Below are 17318 nucleotides of genomic sequence, written 5' to 3'. Positions count from 1 at the left end.
ACACATTCTCTGTTTAGAAACATAGCAGGGACCCTATAAAATAAAATGTTTTGGTGACTGAAGAGTTCTTAGTTACAAGTTGTATTCAGAGCCTCGGCCTCATTTGAGTTAGGGCCTAATTCATCTCTGTAAATCGGTAAATTGGGAATGATCATGAGGAAGCAACATTAGTTCTTACTATTTTAAGTCAATGGTTTCTATTAAAAGATTTCCAAAGTGAAGCTTGCTGTCAAAATTATACTTATCTTTTCAGCCCTTAGTGTTTAAATTTTCATTCTCACTGGAATTAAAAGTTTTCTAGAAAAATAGTTTTTCTTCATCAGTGTGTTCTAATCTTTAATTGTCATTTATTCTTGAATCTCCTCAACCTTACATGGGATTCATGTTTCAGTTCATTGAAATCCAAACAAATTGACAGTCTTCCATGGTACCTCATATTTTTTTTTCTTTTTTCACAGACTGACACAGATGATACATTTTCCAGCCTTTTACACCCCGGAGACTTTCAAAATTAAAATGATCTCCAAAAGAAAAAAAATTTATTTTAGCCTAAGAGATGCTATTACTAAAACATATTATTCATTCTACAGTCTCTGGTAAATTAGCTTTTTAAGCAACTTACAGTTGGGTGACTTTTAAAATGTTACTGGCAAATAGATTTTACAGTTGTTTTAGTATTTAAAGGAACACCACCTTCTTTACTGTTATCCAAGTAAAGATTGACTTTAATGTCGAGAATGTAATGCATACACTATTGTAAACTTTAAAAGTTATCTGTTTACTAGATATAAAAACATAACATCCTGCTTAGTTCTTTGACAAAACAATTTGGTTTGTTGCTGTGGAAATGAGTATGGTCTACATCCAGTTGAGTGGTGCAATTGCTCTTTATCAAGTGTAAATAAATTGGCAGTTAGGTGTGTTGGTTTTGGTTGTTTAGAAGCTGGAATTGAGTTAATATATTAACATCATATGTAATTAACCTCATGTACACAATTTTAGAGTTTGGATTAGTTTTTGGAGCATAAATACTTCATGATACGAATGTTTTACCTCATTTGTGTATTCCTTCTCTAGGACTTGGCACAGCATGCAGAAGAAGTATTAAACGAAAAAAAGCAAACCAACAAAGCTAACTCCCAAAGGCCTGAATGCAGCAAAATAAAAACAATGGACCTCAAGTTCAACAACTCCAAGAAATACATCTCTATTACTGTGCCATCCAAAACCCAAGCAATGTCACCACACATTAAGTCAATTGATGACATTATAGTACTTGGCATAAATCTCAGCAAATTTAACAAACTTACTCAGTTTTTCATATGTGTTGCTGGAGTTTTTGTATTTTACCTAATTTATGGATATTTGCAGGTAAATAGTTATTTGTAATATGTTAATTATTTATAGTAGTTAATTTCAGTATCAGCACTGATTAAAAATTTTGTCTGATATTTTTACTAACAGTTTACCAGTTGATTTATAAATTTGAATTTTTCATAGAGAAATACAAAAGGACTTCTTAAAAGGGCTTCTGAAACAGATCACATTTTCAGAGTTAAGTATTTTTAGTGGGGAGGAAAGACCACTATCTTAAAAAACTTAAATTATGAAATAAATTTTAAAATATTCAACAAAATGTGGGTAGTTGCAGCCATGTGTTAGTTTTTAAAAAGAAGAACACTTCAAGTATTGGTTGATACCTGGGAACACAGTTTTCCAATAAAATTGAATATAGCACAATTTATTGTTGATTCTTTGAGCTCAGTGATAAAAGATTTTTTTACAAAAATATATCACGATATTTTATGATTTTTCTAAGGGTGTCCCTTTTAGTCCTGTAATAGTCAAATCCATTTTTAAGTACCTCTCATTTTTATTTTAATTTTCTCTAATCTAACTTTGCCAGAATCTTACCTATCTGTAATTTTTGTTTACACTTCTAACATTGCAATAGTTTGTTTCTTATTTGCATTGTGTTTTGCGGTAGTACTATACATTTGGTCAACAGCAGATTTCTAACCTTCAAAAACGTGGGCTGTTGAGTGAGGATCCAGGCTAGTAAAAACAGGATGTAAAAGTGGGAATAAGTGTTATTAATCACCATTTAATTAATGAATGTTTTCAGTCTTTAGCAACTTAGATTTTTAATAAGGTGAGAGAAGCTTTGTAATTCAAGGAAAGGAAAGTGATGCTTTTTCTTAAAACATACTATATCTGGCATACGTTAATACTAGTGAATTAGGGTGATTTTAAAAAGATTACTCTTTTTCATTGTCTTAGAAATGAATTACACAGATAAATGTAGACAAAGAAGGAGAATTTTGACTTGGTTACAAGAATGCCATGTAGAATATTAAGGTAAAACAGGCATTAAAAATATCAACAATTACAATTGATTTCCTACTAGAACATGATATAACTTAACATATAATGGATGACAGTTAAAAATAGAGATTGGAATTTCTTGTTGAAACTTTTTGTCTTCAGCATTTCACACTCTTAAAAATAGGTTGGCACCAAAGGTAATTTTCCTTCTTGCAAAGGAAAATGAATTAGAAATTTACCTTACAAATTTCATTAGATACATTTTTTCATATATTTGATCATGATTGAACTATTTTTGTTGCTAACCCACTATGTGCAAACTTTTAAATTAGAAAAACCACTGCAAGTTACATTTGCAGTTTACCACTTTTATTGTGAAATTTCTTGAATCAGTCACCTTTTTCATTGTTTTGGGCAACTTTTAATTGTGGTGTCTTTTGTTTTGCTTAAAAAAAAGAAGCATCGCATCTTGTTCCTTTATATTTCTGCTTATTTCATACCTGGGTCTATAGTGTCAGTTCTTTTGAGAGAACTAATGTCTAACCTCTCTTAAGGTACTATAATGAGTCTTATATTTGATGGGAGTGGGGACTATGACTTGATTTCTTTTAAAATGTGTTCGTGAGAATTTAACATGAGTAAGTTGGTCCATCCACTTGAAATTAACAGTATCCATATGTCTTTTGACAGGAATTAATATTTTCAGTGGAGGGTTTTAAGTCCTATGGCTGGTACCTTACTTTAGTGCAATTGCATTTTTACTCCATATTTGGCCTAATAGAACTTCAGCTTATTCAGGATAAAAGGAGAAGGTATGTAGCTTGATTTTTTTTGTTTTGTTGTTAGTTAAGTTCACTAGTATTAGTTGAATCTTCTTTAGTATTAGTTGAATCTTTCTTTTAAATTTTTTTATTTAGCTATTTAAATATGCATAACATTTATATTTCCTATTAATGTTATCTAATCATGAATTATCAGTATATAATCAGCTTAGTAAAATTAATGTTTCCTTTATACACTGAAAAAAATGAGGCCTCTCTTTGAGTGTAATATTACAAAATTGAATATATACTTATGGTCAACTTGTGATAAAGTCTATCTTTTTGATAGAAGTACATGTATGTTTATTGAAATTCACTGAAATAGGTGTAATTACAGGAAGATTTATGGGCAACTGACATGGAGGTAGTGGAGTGAAATGTCTGTTTTTGTAGTGATTTTTAAAATGTGAAGTTAATATTTCAGGGGATATATTCAATTAACACGGCCATGGAATAGCCAGTTGCTAATATTTTCATTCTTAAACATTAGAGAAACGTACTTCATTGCTTTGTGTTAAAACTAAAGTGACTGGTTTGATAATATCTTTCAAATTAACAACCATGTACAATTGAAAAATATCAATATGTTTTGATGACATTTAACAACATTCAAGAAACAGTCCTCTCATTATAAATAGAAGGTGGTTAGGAATCTGAATGTGAAATTTTGATAAATGTGAGAAGAGTGGTCATTTCTTTATTATCACACCCTATATTGATTTCATATATCTGTTGGGCAGTTTAAATGCAATAAAGACTATAATATGGGCATTCTATCTTCTTTTGTGTATATGTTTAATCCTTTAGTAAATTTTTTTAAAATTTCATAGTTTAACATGATTTTGAAGTTGATAACTGTACAATTTTAAATAATTCTATAACATAAGATTCTTCATGGAAGAATCTGTGACACATGTTTCTTCACAGGATCTAATTTTACCTGCCATACTCTTTATTGCCAATAAATTGTTATAGTAGTTACAATAAAAATATTTTAATTTCTCAGAATATTATCCTCCTTTTTTTCTTGCTCTGAAATTATAACATATAAGGTCATAAGTGATAGAATAAAAAAGCAATGAAATACATCTGTCAAGACTAATATTTAAGGAAACCTGAAGATTTTTTAAACCATTGCCAACTGCTTGGTCTCTAATTGCTTCTAAGGTAAAAAAGACAACGGATGCCATCTTTGTTAAGTGAAAAGTGACACAAAGATAATGTATCTCCTGTCAGATTTCAAAAGGAAACCTTTTCCATTAGCTAGCTACCTAGGTGAGATGGGAGTGGGCCATGTTTACCCCAACCTTTAAGCCACATGACAATAATATGTTTTAAAATAAGATTTATGATTTAAATGTAAGTGAAAGAATCTGAAGAATTATAGAACTTAAAGGTAAATTGTGAATTGAAACCTTTTCCTTCTGAGTCATATTAAATATAAAAAAAATTATCATTAAAGATATACACAATGAAAATATGCCCAACCACATACTACTTATTATTAATATAACCCAATTCTGAATTTATTTAGTGCTAATTTCTTTAGACCTATAATTAGCTACACTCTTTGGTTAAGGGTTTTTTTTCCTCTATGTTTATTTAAATAGCTGGGTATAGGAAAGAGAACAGGATTTCAAGTTAGAAAACATGGGTTTGAATTTTGGTGCTACTTATTAGCTCTGGCAAAACCTCAGAAGTCCCTGAAATTCTCAGTTTTATTGGGAATCAGATGTGTTTATGATAATGCATATCATAAAGTATAATATCCCAAATGTTCTACTTAATTATTTTTCACCAAAGAGTATCTTGCAATTCCACTTTAATTACTTTGATTTTTAACAAAGAAGATCTGTCAAATCTGTTTTGAAGGTTTTTTGTTGTTGTTATGGTTTTGCCCCCACTTCTAAAGAAGTAAGTAATTGAGGCATTAAATAAATACGAAAAGTGAGAATTCTAGAGGCAAGCTGGTAAAATCCAACCTCCTTATTTTACGAATGAGAAAACAAAGATCTGGAAGCTTGCTGAGATTTTTATGAGACTATATATTAGTTATTGTCAGTTGAAACTGTTTGAGTTTAGGTCTCCTGAGTTTCAAGCTGGTTTTCTTTCTGCCTGTGCTATACTACTCTGATCTTTCTTTGTAATTTCTCTGATTTGATTTCTTTGATTTTATTTTCTGGCCACCACTATTTTTGCAATTGTCTGAGGAAATTGACAGTTAAGATTAGTGTCATTATAAGGGAAAGTTTTGCTGTACTTCTTCACTGATTTGCACTATGAGGTTTAGGGACAGCGTGAAAATGTCTTTGTGTACTCTGTTGTATTCGGGCATACCAAGTTATTTCCAGTGGATTAAATGTTGTCAACTGTATTAGTACTTTGATAGGAAAGGCCTAAAATTGAAATGTAGATGTGATGAACTTCAATTAAGTTTCCCAGTTATTTTACCTGATAATCTGACCATATAAATGATAAGAAGGAATGTTGTTGCCTTGATGTAAACATAAAACACATTTCAAAATGGAAATTACATTTAAGTGTATAGCATCCTCAAATTATGTGAATAATGTCTCATCATGTTTCTAACACCAGTGTACAACATTATTATTTTAGACCATTAAGTATCTAGTCAGTGAGAGTGTAGGGTCCCAATAATGACTTGAAATTCTAAAGATGCCAAATTAAGAATCTCCTTTAGGAAATCTAAATAGAGCCAAAATTAAAAGATTTGAGAGCAGAGAGAGTCAGATACTTTATTTCAAAGTTATTGTGACATTTTATAGAACACAGAGAGTTGAATTATAAGATAGTGAAATAAAAATCATGTCAAAAATTTTAAAGTTCATGCACTTTTTCTAGAGAAATTCTGCTTAGGTTATGCTAGCAGAATAGATAGATAAATTTTTCCTAATGCTAGATGGAAACATTAGGAAATAGAACAACAGTTGAGAAGTTAAGGTTTTGTTGAAATTATTTTAGGTGCCTTTTTACATTATAGAGGCTAATATTTTTTTAAAGCAGTCTCTTTTTTTTCTAAATTTAGTCAAGATTGTTTTTATCTGTAGCTAGGAATGCTGTTTAAAACCCTTTGATGCTTATACCTTCAGTAAGAACTTCTTAATTTTTAGTTGAGAATTCTCATTTATGATTAATTATATAAAGGCAAATTGTTATTTATACCAGTGTTCTTTTAAAGTGTTTCAATTTTAAGAGTAGTGATATTTTTACTGATATTTACAGAAATATTAACCAGAAATTACAAAAGCAATTAGATATTTACACATTGTAAACACATTATATTAAAGTAGTATGAATTGGGTCCCAAAATGAAGGTCTTAAAAATTGTCTTTTACAGAATACCAGGAAAAACCTACATGATAATAGCTTTTCTAACTGTGGGTACTATGGGGTTATCAAACACTTCCTTGGGCTACCTGAATTATCCCACCCAAGTCATCTTCAAGTGCTGCAAATTGATTCCTGTTATGCTAGGAGGAGTTTTTATTCAAGGTATAGTAATGATATATTTCATACTATTTGAAACCAGTAGGACATGTTATGGCATCTAGCATTAGGAAAACACTAAATATCTATCACATTTTAGTGAGCATCTAGGTATCCTAACAGTTACGAGGGGTATCTTATAAAATAAGGTATTATAAAAACATGGATACTTCTCTGATACACCTCAGTATCTGGAATCAATAATTTGGACTTGAGAGAAAAGAATTTTTCTTTGAAATTTTAGCACATTTCTAGCAATACTATATTCACATTTGAAGGCCTAACTCAGAAGTACTGGAAAGTTCCTTTTCTCAATTCTTTTATTCTTCTACCCTTCAGAGTCCACACTCAACCTCCAATGTACATTGGGTGATTGTCCTTTTAAAGTAGGGCTTAATCTGAGTGGACTGCTAACCCTGCTGACTTAGTGATGTCTTAGCACCCCAGCTAAGTTGAAAACTATGAACATATGAGGAGAGGAGAATCCACAGCAACTAGCAGGATATCGAGTTGTTCTTCCTGTTGACTGTCATGAGGCATATTCCAATAATCCAAGTGTTCCTGTATCACTAAATGTCATATACAGCAACATTTCATTTTATTCCTTACATGCCTTCCCAAAATAAGCCTTTTACAATGAAAGTGTGTATTATAGCAACTTGACATCATCACAGGATGAAAAATTCCGAGGGAGAAATTTACTTCATTCCCTATTAAAAATCACATTTAGGCAACTCCTCTTTGGTCCCCCCTTATCTTCCTGGTACTCTTTTCTTCTCATTTGAATAAATTCAACTCTTTTATACTTTAAAAAAATCAAATCACACTTAACCTGGCGAGGCACATATAATGTTACCTACAATCTTTAAAAAAAAGTTATACATTTATACATATCTCATGGTATTTATAAATCACAAGAAAATTTGTACCTTTTAATATGCATTCACCAAAAGCATTCATTTCTATAGAAAAAAATTAATGCTTTCAAATGGCCATTATTCTTGTCAGTTTTCACCAAAATACAGTCATGTACCACATTAGATGTTTCATTCTACAGTGGACCATGTATAGGAAGGTGGTCCCATAAATTAATATTGCCCAAGGACTTCATAGCTGTCTTAGTCTGTGTAAGTATACTCTGTGATATTCGCACAGCAATGTAATCACTAAAGATGGATTTCTCAGAAGGTATCCTTGCCAATAAACAATGTATGATCATATATATTTTATTTACTATGATAACAGATGAAGTAGGATTCCATTTCTAACTTAAAGACGTGTTGTGCCCATTGATTATTTAATACTTCAGAAGCCCTTTCTCATCCCTTGATCTAAGTGTTCTTCATATTTTTGGCATTGGATATGAAAACAGATCCCAGCTCTATTTGGTTAAGCACATAGATCTAACATGAGGTGGGCTTACCTTTGTTTTGTATAGGAAAGCGGTATAACGTGGCAGATGTCTCTGCTGCTGTATGTATGAGCCTTGGCACTGATTTGTGTTACTCTTGCTGACAGCCAATTGCACCTACTTCAACCTGACAGGTAAAGAAATTTATACTTCTAGATTATATAGGCCTTTTGATTTAGAGTAAGAATTTCTTAAATTTCATAAGAATTTTAAATGATGCTATAACATCTGTGATTCTCATATCTAACATAAGGCCTTTAGATTTTTATAGGTTGTAGTTAAAAATATCACACTCTGGAAATGTAAGTTATTTTAGTACCTTTTATTTTTAACATAATGAGGCTGCCCAATCAAACTCTTTGACTATCAAATATAGGTTAGATAATTTTTTATATGCTGAATAGAACTGTTGTACATGATTAATAGGTGAAACGCAGTAGGTCATTGTTTTTACTCTCCTTAAAAAAAAAAAAAAAAAGGACTGAGGATGGAGCTCAGTTTATGGATCACTTACCTAGCGTAAGTCCTGGGTTCAATCCCCAGCACCACAAAACAAAAAACTTTGAAATTTGTGTATTTATTGTCATGGTTTGTGCTGAAGGGGAAAGGTATGTTGTACTTTAATATTAAACTATATATGTAAATATGAATATTACCTCAAAGTGCTTAAATTTTCTACCAAAAGTTTTCTTTTAGTGTGCTACATAAAATTTTATAAATAAAAGTTTGGTTTCTCAAAAGCAGAAAAAACTTTCATAAGATGTGCAGAATATGAATAAAAAATAAGTGTGGGAGTTCTGTTCTTATAGTTTGCCTTTCAGATAAATTGTTTTGTGGTATTATTGAAGTTTTTATGTATACAGTACTCCCCTTAAATTATTGAAGGAATTTTACTAATAATACTAATTTAGTATCATCCCATCTCCTAACTTGACAGATACACTGTTTAAAGTGTTTAGGTCTTCAAAGAAGCTCAGAGAAGAGCAAAAAATAATATAACCAAATACAAAGTGAAATTATTTCTGAGAAAAATAATAAACTTTCACATAATGAAAAAAATTATGTATTTTCCTAAGAATCAAAACTTATATTACCAGTTATCAGTTTTCCTCAGTACCCTGGCTAGCCAGGCTGAGTGAATGGATTTCATTGTAAACAGTTCTGCCTCTCAGAACACCCTCAAGGGTCTGGTAGGACTTACTCCATCTGCTCTTTAAACTTGATTATACGCACTCACTGCTCAGTTTCAGAAAATGCTGTGAGTTGCAGCTGTTCTTATCATGGTCTGTATTTTTCAGGAATGCTTAATTTTCACAAATCAGAAACTCTAAAAATTATACCTGAAATCAGCAAGAATTGATTTTTTTTTTTTAACCTAGAAAAAGGCAATGTTGAAAGAAGGTACAGAATTTGCAATGAGAGTAGTAGGTTCAAAGTCACTTTGAAGGACTTAAAAATACCAACAACCATGAGTAAATTATAAAACCTCTTTAACCTTCACCCATAAAACAAAATAATGATAAATTGCCTCACACAGAGCTGGTGGGAAGGTAGACTAAGTTGAGGAAGTAATGGATGCAAAGCCATATACAGTGACGCAGCAGGAAGAGTGGCTCCTGTGGCCCATAACTTCTCACTGTACCTTGGGTGCTGTCCCTTCCTAAGTTCCAGCTGTATATTTTTGAAGAGAATTAGAACCCAGCCATACCTCATGAAGAATGATTGATGAGCACTTATCCCTACTCTGATCTTTATAGTGTATTATAAAGAAGACGTGATAAATTGGCTATTAAAGTGTGTGTGTGTGTGTGTGTGTGTATCAGTATCCAGACTTGCTCAAATAAAACTTTCCTTTAAAATATTCCCCTTAGGATACAGTTGAGGTGTTTTCATGTTGTTGCCATTATTCGGAACATTCGGGGATTATCTTTGAATAGCCTTTCAGGGTAGGACATTCCTTTGAGGATCCTCAAAAATCCCATGTCTTTCAATATTTGAAATCAGTAAAACAGCATTCAGAATCAAGTTGGATGAATAAAATGTATGATTAGGCAATAGATAATAAAGCTAGAACTTCCTTAATACAGTAATTTTTTTCAAATATATAATCTAGGGTGAGAGTTATTTAACATTGAAACACAATAATGATAACAGTATTAACTCACTTATTAGTGTGACTTTTTGTTTTAATATCTTCACCTGTGTGCTTATTGCAGCTGATTATGGATAAGAATATTCAGCTTTACAGAGCAAGTGTGGTTGCTCTTTTGCTTTTTAGGCTATTTAACTTCTGCTAGAACTTGATTTTGGTCCGTGTGTTTAAATAAATAAGGAGACTGTTTCTTTATACCTTCTTGAAGGTGGTGATGCTTATTTCCCTGGCACTGTGTGCAGATGCTGTCATTGGAAATGTTCAAGAGAAAGCTATGAAACTGCACAATGCTTCTAATTCTGAAATGGTAAATACTTGAGTGCTTTTTTCCTTCATGTCAGACAGATTAAAAAATGGCAACGTGCTTACTTTTATGAAATAGAATATCAACGACATGCATTGTATTTTAAGCTAGTTTATCATTGTTTTCCTAAAATAATCAGTCAGATGTTATAGGAAGGTATAAAGAAAACTACCACTACTCTTGCTAACAGCTGCCTATATATTCACTTTTTTCTCTTTGATTTACATGTCATTTTACTCCCTGCTTGTATTTGATGTTATTTTCCACGTAAAAGTTATAATTTTTATATGATCCATTTATCTTTGACGTCTAGCTGGGGATTTCCTAACTTTAAAATTTTTAATGTATTACCCATGTTGTCTAGTATTATGATTTCTGTTTTTTGTTAAATCCTAATCCAATCCAAGACTCTAAAAATATTCTTCTTTCATGACTACTCTTTTGTTCCAGTTTACATTTATCAAATAAGGTCACTCTTCTAGCTTATTTTGAATGCCTTCTTTTTAATATCGTATTCTAATGTACAGTTGAATTCACTTGAATTTATTTCTGCACCAGTACATATAACAACAGCAGCTTTACCATACATTTACCATCTGTTAGGACTAGCCAGCATTGTTCCTTTTCTTTTTCAGAACATTACTACCAATAGTAATTCTTGAGTGTCCATACTCCCCCCAAAAAAACTAGAAATGCCATTGGTATTGTGATTGGTATGGCATTGAATTATAAATTAATTTAGGGAGAATGGCATCTGTACACTTGATTCTTTCAGTCCAAGAATAAGGTATGACTTTCTTTTATTCAAGTGATTTTTTTAAATGTCTGTTAGTACTTAACATTTCCATAATATAAATCCAACACAGTTCTTATTAAAGTTATTGTAAGTACCTTGTTTTCTTTTGCTGTATCTTCTAACTGGTTTTGTGTGTAGGAAAGTGTGTGTGTGTTTGTGAGTGTGTGTACACATTAATCTTATAACCAGCAATCTTCATAGACAGAATACATCACATTAAGGATATAGAGGAATATTCTTTCCCGTTTCTCAGCGCAGACGGGTGCATCTTTAAGTACATCCTAGTAATACAGTAACTATTCTTCATCAGTAATTCTCTTGATCATCATCACCACTCTTTCTAAATAAGGAAAGGTTGACCTAAGAGGGAATTATGGAGCTATTGGTGGTTAGAAAGTTAATAAAATGTAGTTGTTAACATGGTAAGCTGTGAACAAGATAGCCTCAGTTCATATTCTAACTTTACTACCTCACATTTGGGAAAACACATCTCTTAAGTTTTAGTTTCTTCATTTGAAAATTGTTAAGGAACAGTGGACTAAGAACACCCATCTGGAGGAATTCATTTGGGGCAGTAGCATAGTACCTGAGACTGTTTATGAGGACTGTAATGAACAGAGATAAAATTTGAAGGAAAATAGAATATTAAGCAATAGATTATGCCACACACTGCTTATTTTCAATATATTAATATCTTTTGCAAACTTAATGTTTGGGGTTTTTTTCATCTCATATAAGTAACTCTTAAGTGTTTCACTTTGTATATATTCTTAGAATGCTGATGTTAAAATCTGGTTTGTATTCAGTAATTAAACTGAGCAGAAAAATGAATAATTATGTACATGTACAGAATAGGATTAATGCTGTTATTTGGTACATAAAATAAAGTGTATGCTTATAATCCATTAAGATCAACCATCATTTCTAGAGAGTTGGGTCAAATGGGAATGATACTACTAAAAAGATTTTGTTTTGCAAACTTAAGTAGATTAACTGAACTCTATTTAGAACCCTCAATTTTCTATTTTGATTTGATAGTGCTTTTTCCCACTTTTATCTATTCTAGGTTTTATATTCATATTCAATTGGTTTTGTGTACATTTTATTGGGACTGACATGCACTAGTGGATTAGGCCCTGCAGTAGCATTTTGTTCAAAGGTAAACACTAATCACATTTTTTAAAATAAATGTCTTCTGTTAGTTTTTTTTTCCCTATATTCTTAATTCCTCTGATTTAAAAAGGCTATTATTGATATAATTTGATAACTTCTCTAATATAACACTGCAGATCAGAAGTGAAATGATAGGTATTTAAATTTATTTATCCTTGCTATACCCTATAAGTTAATTTTTAAGCAGTTCATAATGTAGAAGTTGAGGATTTTTAATTTCATCATTATTTTTCCATTAAATCAAAACTAATCTTTGACTGCATTGTTGAGTGGCTTATTATTGCTTAAGAAGTTAATTAAAATCTGTGGTTTTATTTCATTTGTAATACCTTGGGGTTTGTTTTGTATATTTTAACAGGCTTTTTTATTTGTTGCAGAATCCAGTTCAGACCTATGGTTATGCATTCCTTTTTTCCCTCACTGGATACTTTGGAATTTCTTTTGTTCTGGCTTTGATTAAAATGTTTGGTGCACTGGTTGCTGTAACAGGTAGGAGGGATTTATTTGCTTAGAATATGAAGTAAGCATTTATGTTGTCTGATGCTATTTTCCAAAAGGCAAGAAAGTTGTTCTTTTACATCAGTTTATTCTTTGACTTGTGGCGATTTTTAAAATTACTATTCCAAAGAAAATGATCTTTCATCTTAATTTATTGTTTTCAATTAAAAAAATTACTTTTTTCTTTTTGTGGTGCTGGGGATCAAACCCATGGCTTAGTGTGCCAGGCAAGCACTTTTACCACCAAGCAACACCCCAGGCCCTAACGGCTTAATTTTAAAGCACAATGTATATATTTATCCAAATGATAATTTTTTAAATACATTAAAAGAATTTGCTGTAAAAGTATAATGGGATGAATACTTTCAAAGAAAATATTACCTTTATACACTTTTAACTTAATGCTGAAATTCCTTGCATTTCAAATATGATGGGTCCATTTGAATCCAAGCTTTTAAACCTTACATTTGTACATTTTCTAGTACAACAAGGTTAACTTTTCTCCTCACTAGTAAGTTATGCACCTGCTCAGTGCAAGGACTTCACTTGGCACTCTAGAGGAGTGAAGCTTGTATTTGTTGTTTTAGAGGAATGTTTGGCCACATGCCAGGAGCCAGTAACTGGATATGCTTGTCATTTGCCAGAACTGAAATTCAGCCCTTATCTTGACAGTATAGGCAGTTTTGTTTTGGTTTTTTCCTGTTCTGTGAAATCCAGAGGTGGTCATAAATAATACCTAGTACACACATAGCCCTTATTATATTGAAAAACAATTCTGAATATCTTATGTATATTAATTATTTTAAATTTCCTACAATCCTAAAACTGTAGGCACTATTTTTATTCCATTTTACACATGGATAAACTGAGGCACAAGTAAGTTGACTTGTCCGATACTTAACTAGAGACTGAGTTCCAACCAAAGCCATCTGGCTCATGCCTGTGCTCTTTGCCATATTCTGCACTGCCTCCTGAGCACATGTAACACCATGATAACTCCATGGTTATCCGTAATCCAGTCTCCTTTTACCTCCTGGACCATCTTCAGCCTCCCTCCAGGCAGTGGGGTGGAGTAAGGGAAGGTGAAAAGCACACCCTTCTCTTTATGGAAACTCCTTTTAAAAATTGCAAACAGTACTTCTGCTTAAGTTTAACTGGCCACAGCCTAGTCACTTGACCATGTGTAGGAGAGGCTAGAATGTATACACAGCTAAAAATGGGTTTTCCTACCAAAAATAGATATTGGAAATAAGGCCCTGACACGTTTCCATAAGTTTTTTCATTTGGTGTTCGTTTGTTCAAGCTTTGAATGTGGAGTGCCAGGGAACTGTGGAGTCTGGAGATACAAGGATGAGTAAGATACGAAACTAAAGCACATGGACAAACAGCAGCTGACTCTGTGACATGGAGGAAAGGCTATAATACAGATGTGCACAGTTCCTGCCTCTGTCTGGGACAGGGGAGAAAGGTTTCAGCCTTATGGGACACCTCCAGGTGTAATCGCTGGAAGGACAGAGAAGAGTTAATGTAGACATGTAAAGAGGAGTATAAAAATTATTCCGTCTTATCAGAGATCACCGTTTTTAAAATATTAGTATATTCATTTCTATTTTTAACAAATAGACCCACTCTACCTAATCACATCCTCCTTAGGAGAGAAAGCCTTTCTATTCTACAAAACTAAGTCTGTAAGGGAAGGTGTGGCTCCACAGTCCCATAGTGTCTGTTGAGTGCTTCCTAGAGTTGGACTTCAACGTCTCACAGTATTAATTATCCATGGTTCCCTACAAAGCCATAAACATAGCAGCAGGAACAGTGCCTAGTTATTTGGTTTTTATTTTGCGTCGTTCCTGGCACCTCACATAGTTTCTGGCATGTAGTTGGCTATAAATACTTGTTGAATATAGATGACTTCCAAAATGTTACCATGGTAAGAGGCACCTTCTAAATCAATATTTTGCTCCTACAGTGACAACAGGAAGAAAAGCAATGACCATTGTACTTTCGTTCATATTCTTTGCTAAACCATTCACATTTCAGTAAGTACTTTTCAAATGCAAAAAAAACAGATTTCTCTATTTTTAGATATCATTTCACATTTCCTCTTAAACAGCCTTATTTTCAACTTTTTTTTGCAGAAAATAAATTGATTTTTTTTTAATTAAGTTAATGTGGGTTTTTTTTTTCTGTTATGCTCTATAAAAACTTCTTTTCACTTTGACTTCTTTAGTAGCTTTTTTTTTTTTTTTTTTTTTTTTTTTTTTTTTTTTTTTTTTTTTTTGGCGAGGCAAGTACTCTACTGACTAAGCTATCTCCCCCCAGCCCTTGACTTCTTATCTATTGATTTGTCTTCTGCTATTTTAGAAATGTTTATGATTTGTTATTTCAAATCTGTCATTTTGTATACTTAAATTGCCAAAGCAGAGCCCAGTGCAAATGTTACCCTCTTTTCTATATTGATTGAATGCTAGTGATGTATACATTGTGTAGATTAAGGGATTCCCCCATACCCTGTTGCAAATATATAAATTATATATTTATAGTACATGCTTTTAAAAACTACTTGTTTAATGATGGCTTCTTTCTACAAAGGATTTGAAGTAGAGAAGTATTCTCTAAGTTGTGTCACAAGTTACTTAGTTTGTGACCTTTTATGAAAGTGCTTACTGTTCTCTTTATTGACTGGTATTTGTTTGAAAGTAGCATCATGAAAACTTACCGACATATAACTTTAAAGGTAACCCTAAAATAAGTCTCCATCAGTGTTTAACAGATCATTCATTGTCTGTAAATTGCTTTTCTTTTCTGCATGTGCTAGGTGTACATTATAATAATTAAATTATGCTTACTGATGGACATGTCCCTTTTTATCCTTTTGTATTCTGTGCAACTGAAACAACTTGTTGGATTGTGGAGTTGAATTCCCAAGATGGCCTTAGTAGATTTATATTTCCAATATTTTAAGCGTACTCTTAAGACTTTGGTAGCAGTTGTACTCTAAATATGCTATTATCCACAAAGTTGAAATGATCCTCATTTTATATGATACTTTATATTTTTTATTATGAAAGATATGTAATTCTAGCTAAGCAAATAAAAGAATACCGTTCATATTTTCATGCTGTTTTCATAGCCCTCTAATACCAAAATTTAATTTCATTGAAGAAATATCATACATTATTATTAAATTATTGTTAATAAAAATTGTTACCTTGTTAATTTTAATATTCTTTTTTCCTTATTTCTTTCACTTAGGTATGTATGGTCTGGTTTACTAGTTGTTCTTGGCATATTTCTCAATGTTTACAGCAAAAATATGGATAAAATAAGACTACCATCACTGTATAATCTGATAAACAAGTCAGTGATCATGAGAAAATCAAGGACGTTGGCACAAACTGTATAGGTATAGATTTTTCCTGTTTAGAATTTTATGGGAACAATCACTAATCAGCTTTCCAAAAGGAAAAAAAAAAAAACCAAAGGATATGAAGGCATACTGTTAGTTTCTGGATGGATTGCACATGAGTACTTTCGTGGTATCAGCCATTCTTCAGAGCATTTGTTTGACTGACTTCTGACATGAAGAAGAGCCACATCTAGCACACCTTGCAATAAAATTTCTACATGAAGGACTAGTCCCCTAGCAGTTTCTTGAGAATTTCAGTGGAAATGGACCATGAAACAAGACTATTTGGATATCATTATGAATATGAAAAACATTGATATGCACATTGTTTTGTCTTCATTCCATTTTGGTGGTATTTAAATTGATTCTCTGTTATAAGAGTAACTGATGATTTAAAGTCTGGAGAGAATAACATTCATTATAAATAAAATTATCTTGTGATTTTTTTAAAAGAAATGTGGCAATAGAATTTTGTTATAAAGACAGAAGTGAAAGTTGTAGAAAGGCTTTAACATGAGCTGTAAAACCTTGGTTTGTCTTTCATGAGAATATTCTTCAGAGAATACATGTGTTAAGTTCTATATAGGATGTAGGCAAGATGATAAAAGCAGTCATCATCCTGCATGTAAGTATGCATCACAAGAATATTTTGCTACTCTTTACAAAAGAAGTACTAAATGAATGACTTAGATTTTTTAATTGAATGGAAAATAATCAGTCTTAAATTATTATAAAATAATGAAATTATTCTAGTTTAGCTTATAAAAGTAAAATTTAATTTGGAAATTTAAAGATGAAATAGCATAAATTTGAGAAGCACAGATAGATTTAGCAAACTTGGTAATATTTTCTCTCAGTCCATTCATTCTGCTTTAATAAAATACCATGAACCAGATAACTTAAAACATCCAGAATTTCTCAT

The 17318-nt window shown here is 31.8% G+C and overlaps 1 protein-coding gene across 1 annotated transcript; it reads left to right on the top strand.

The window, feature by feature from the left end:
• Positions 1 to 1080: 1080 nt before the first annotated feature.
• LOC306665892 (adenosine 3'-phospho 5'-phosphosulfate transporter 2-like) lies at positions 1081 to 16840 on the top strand. The gene is given in 10 exon segments (XM_079147544.1): positions 1081 to 1371; positions 3016 to 3137; positions 6505 to 6659; positions 8092 to 8144; positions 8146 to 8198; positions 10415 to 10523; positions 12383 to 12475; positions 12867 to 12978; positions 14957 to 15026; positions 16243 to 16840. Coding segments are annotated over 10 exon segments (1119 nt in total). The 5' UTR covers positions 1081 to 1170; the 3' UTR covers positions 16394 to 16840.
• The last annotated feature ends 478 nt before the right edge of the window (positions 16841 to 17318 follow it).

The sequence above is a fragment of the Sciurus vulgaris genome (genome assembly GCF_902686455.1).
Source record: "Sciurus vulgaris genome assembly, chromosome: 7".
Taxonomy (NCBI): Eukaryota; Metazoa; Chordata; class Mammalia; order Rodentia; family Sciuridae; genus Sciurus; species Sciurus vulgaris.
This window is presented reverse-complemented; position numbering and strand designations above follow the sequence as displayed.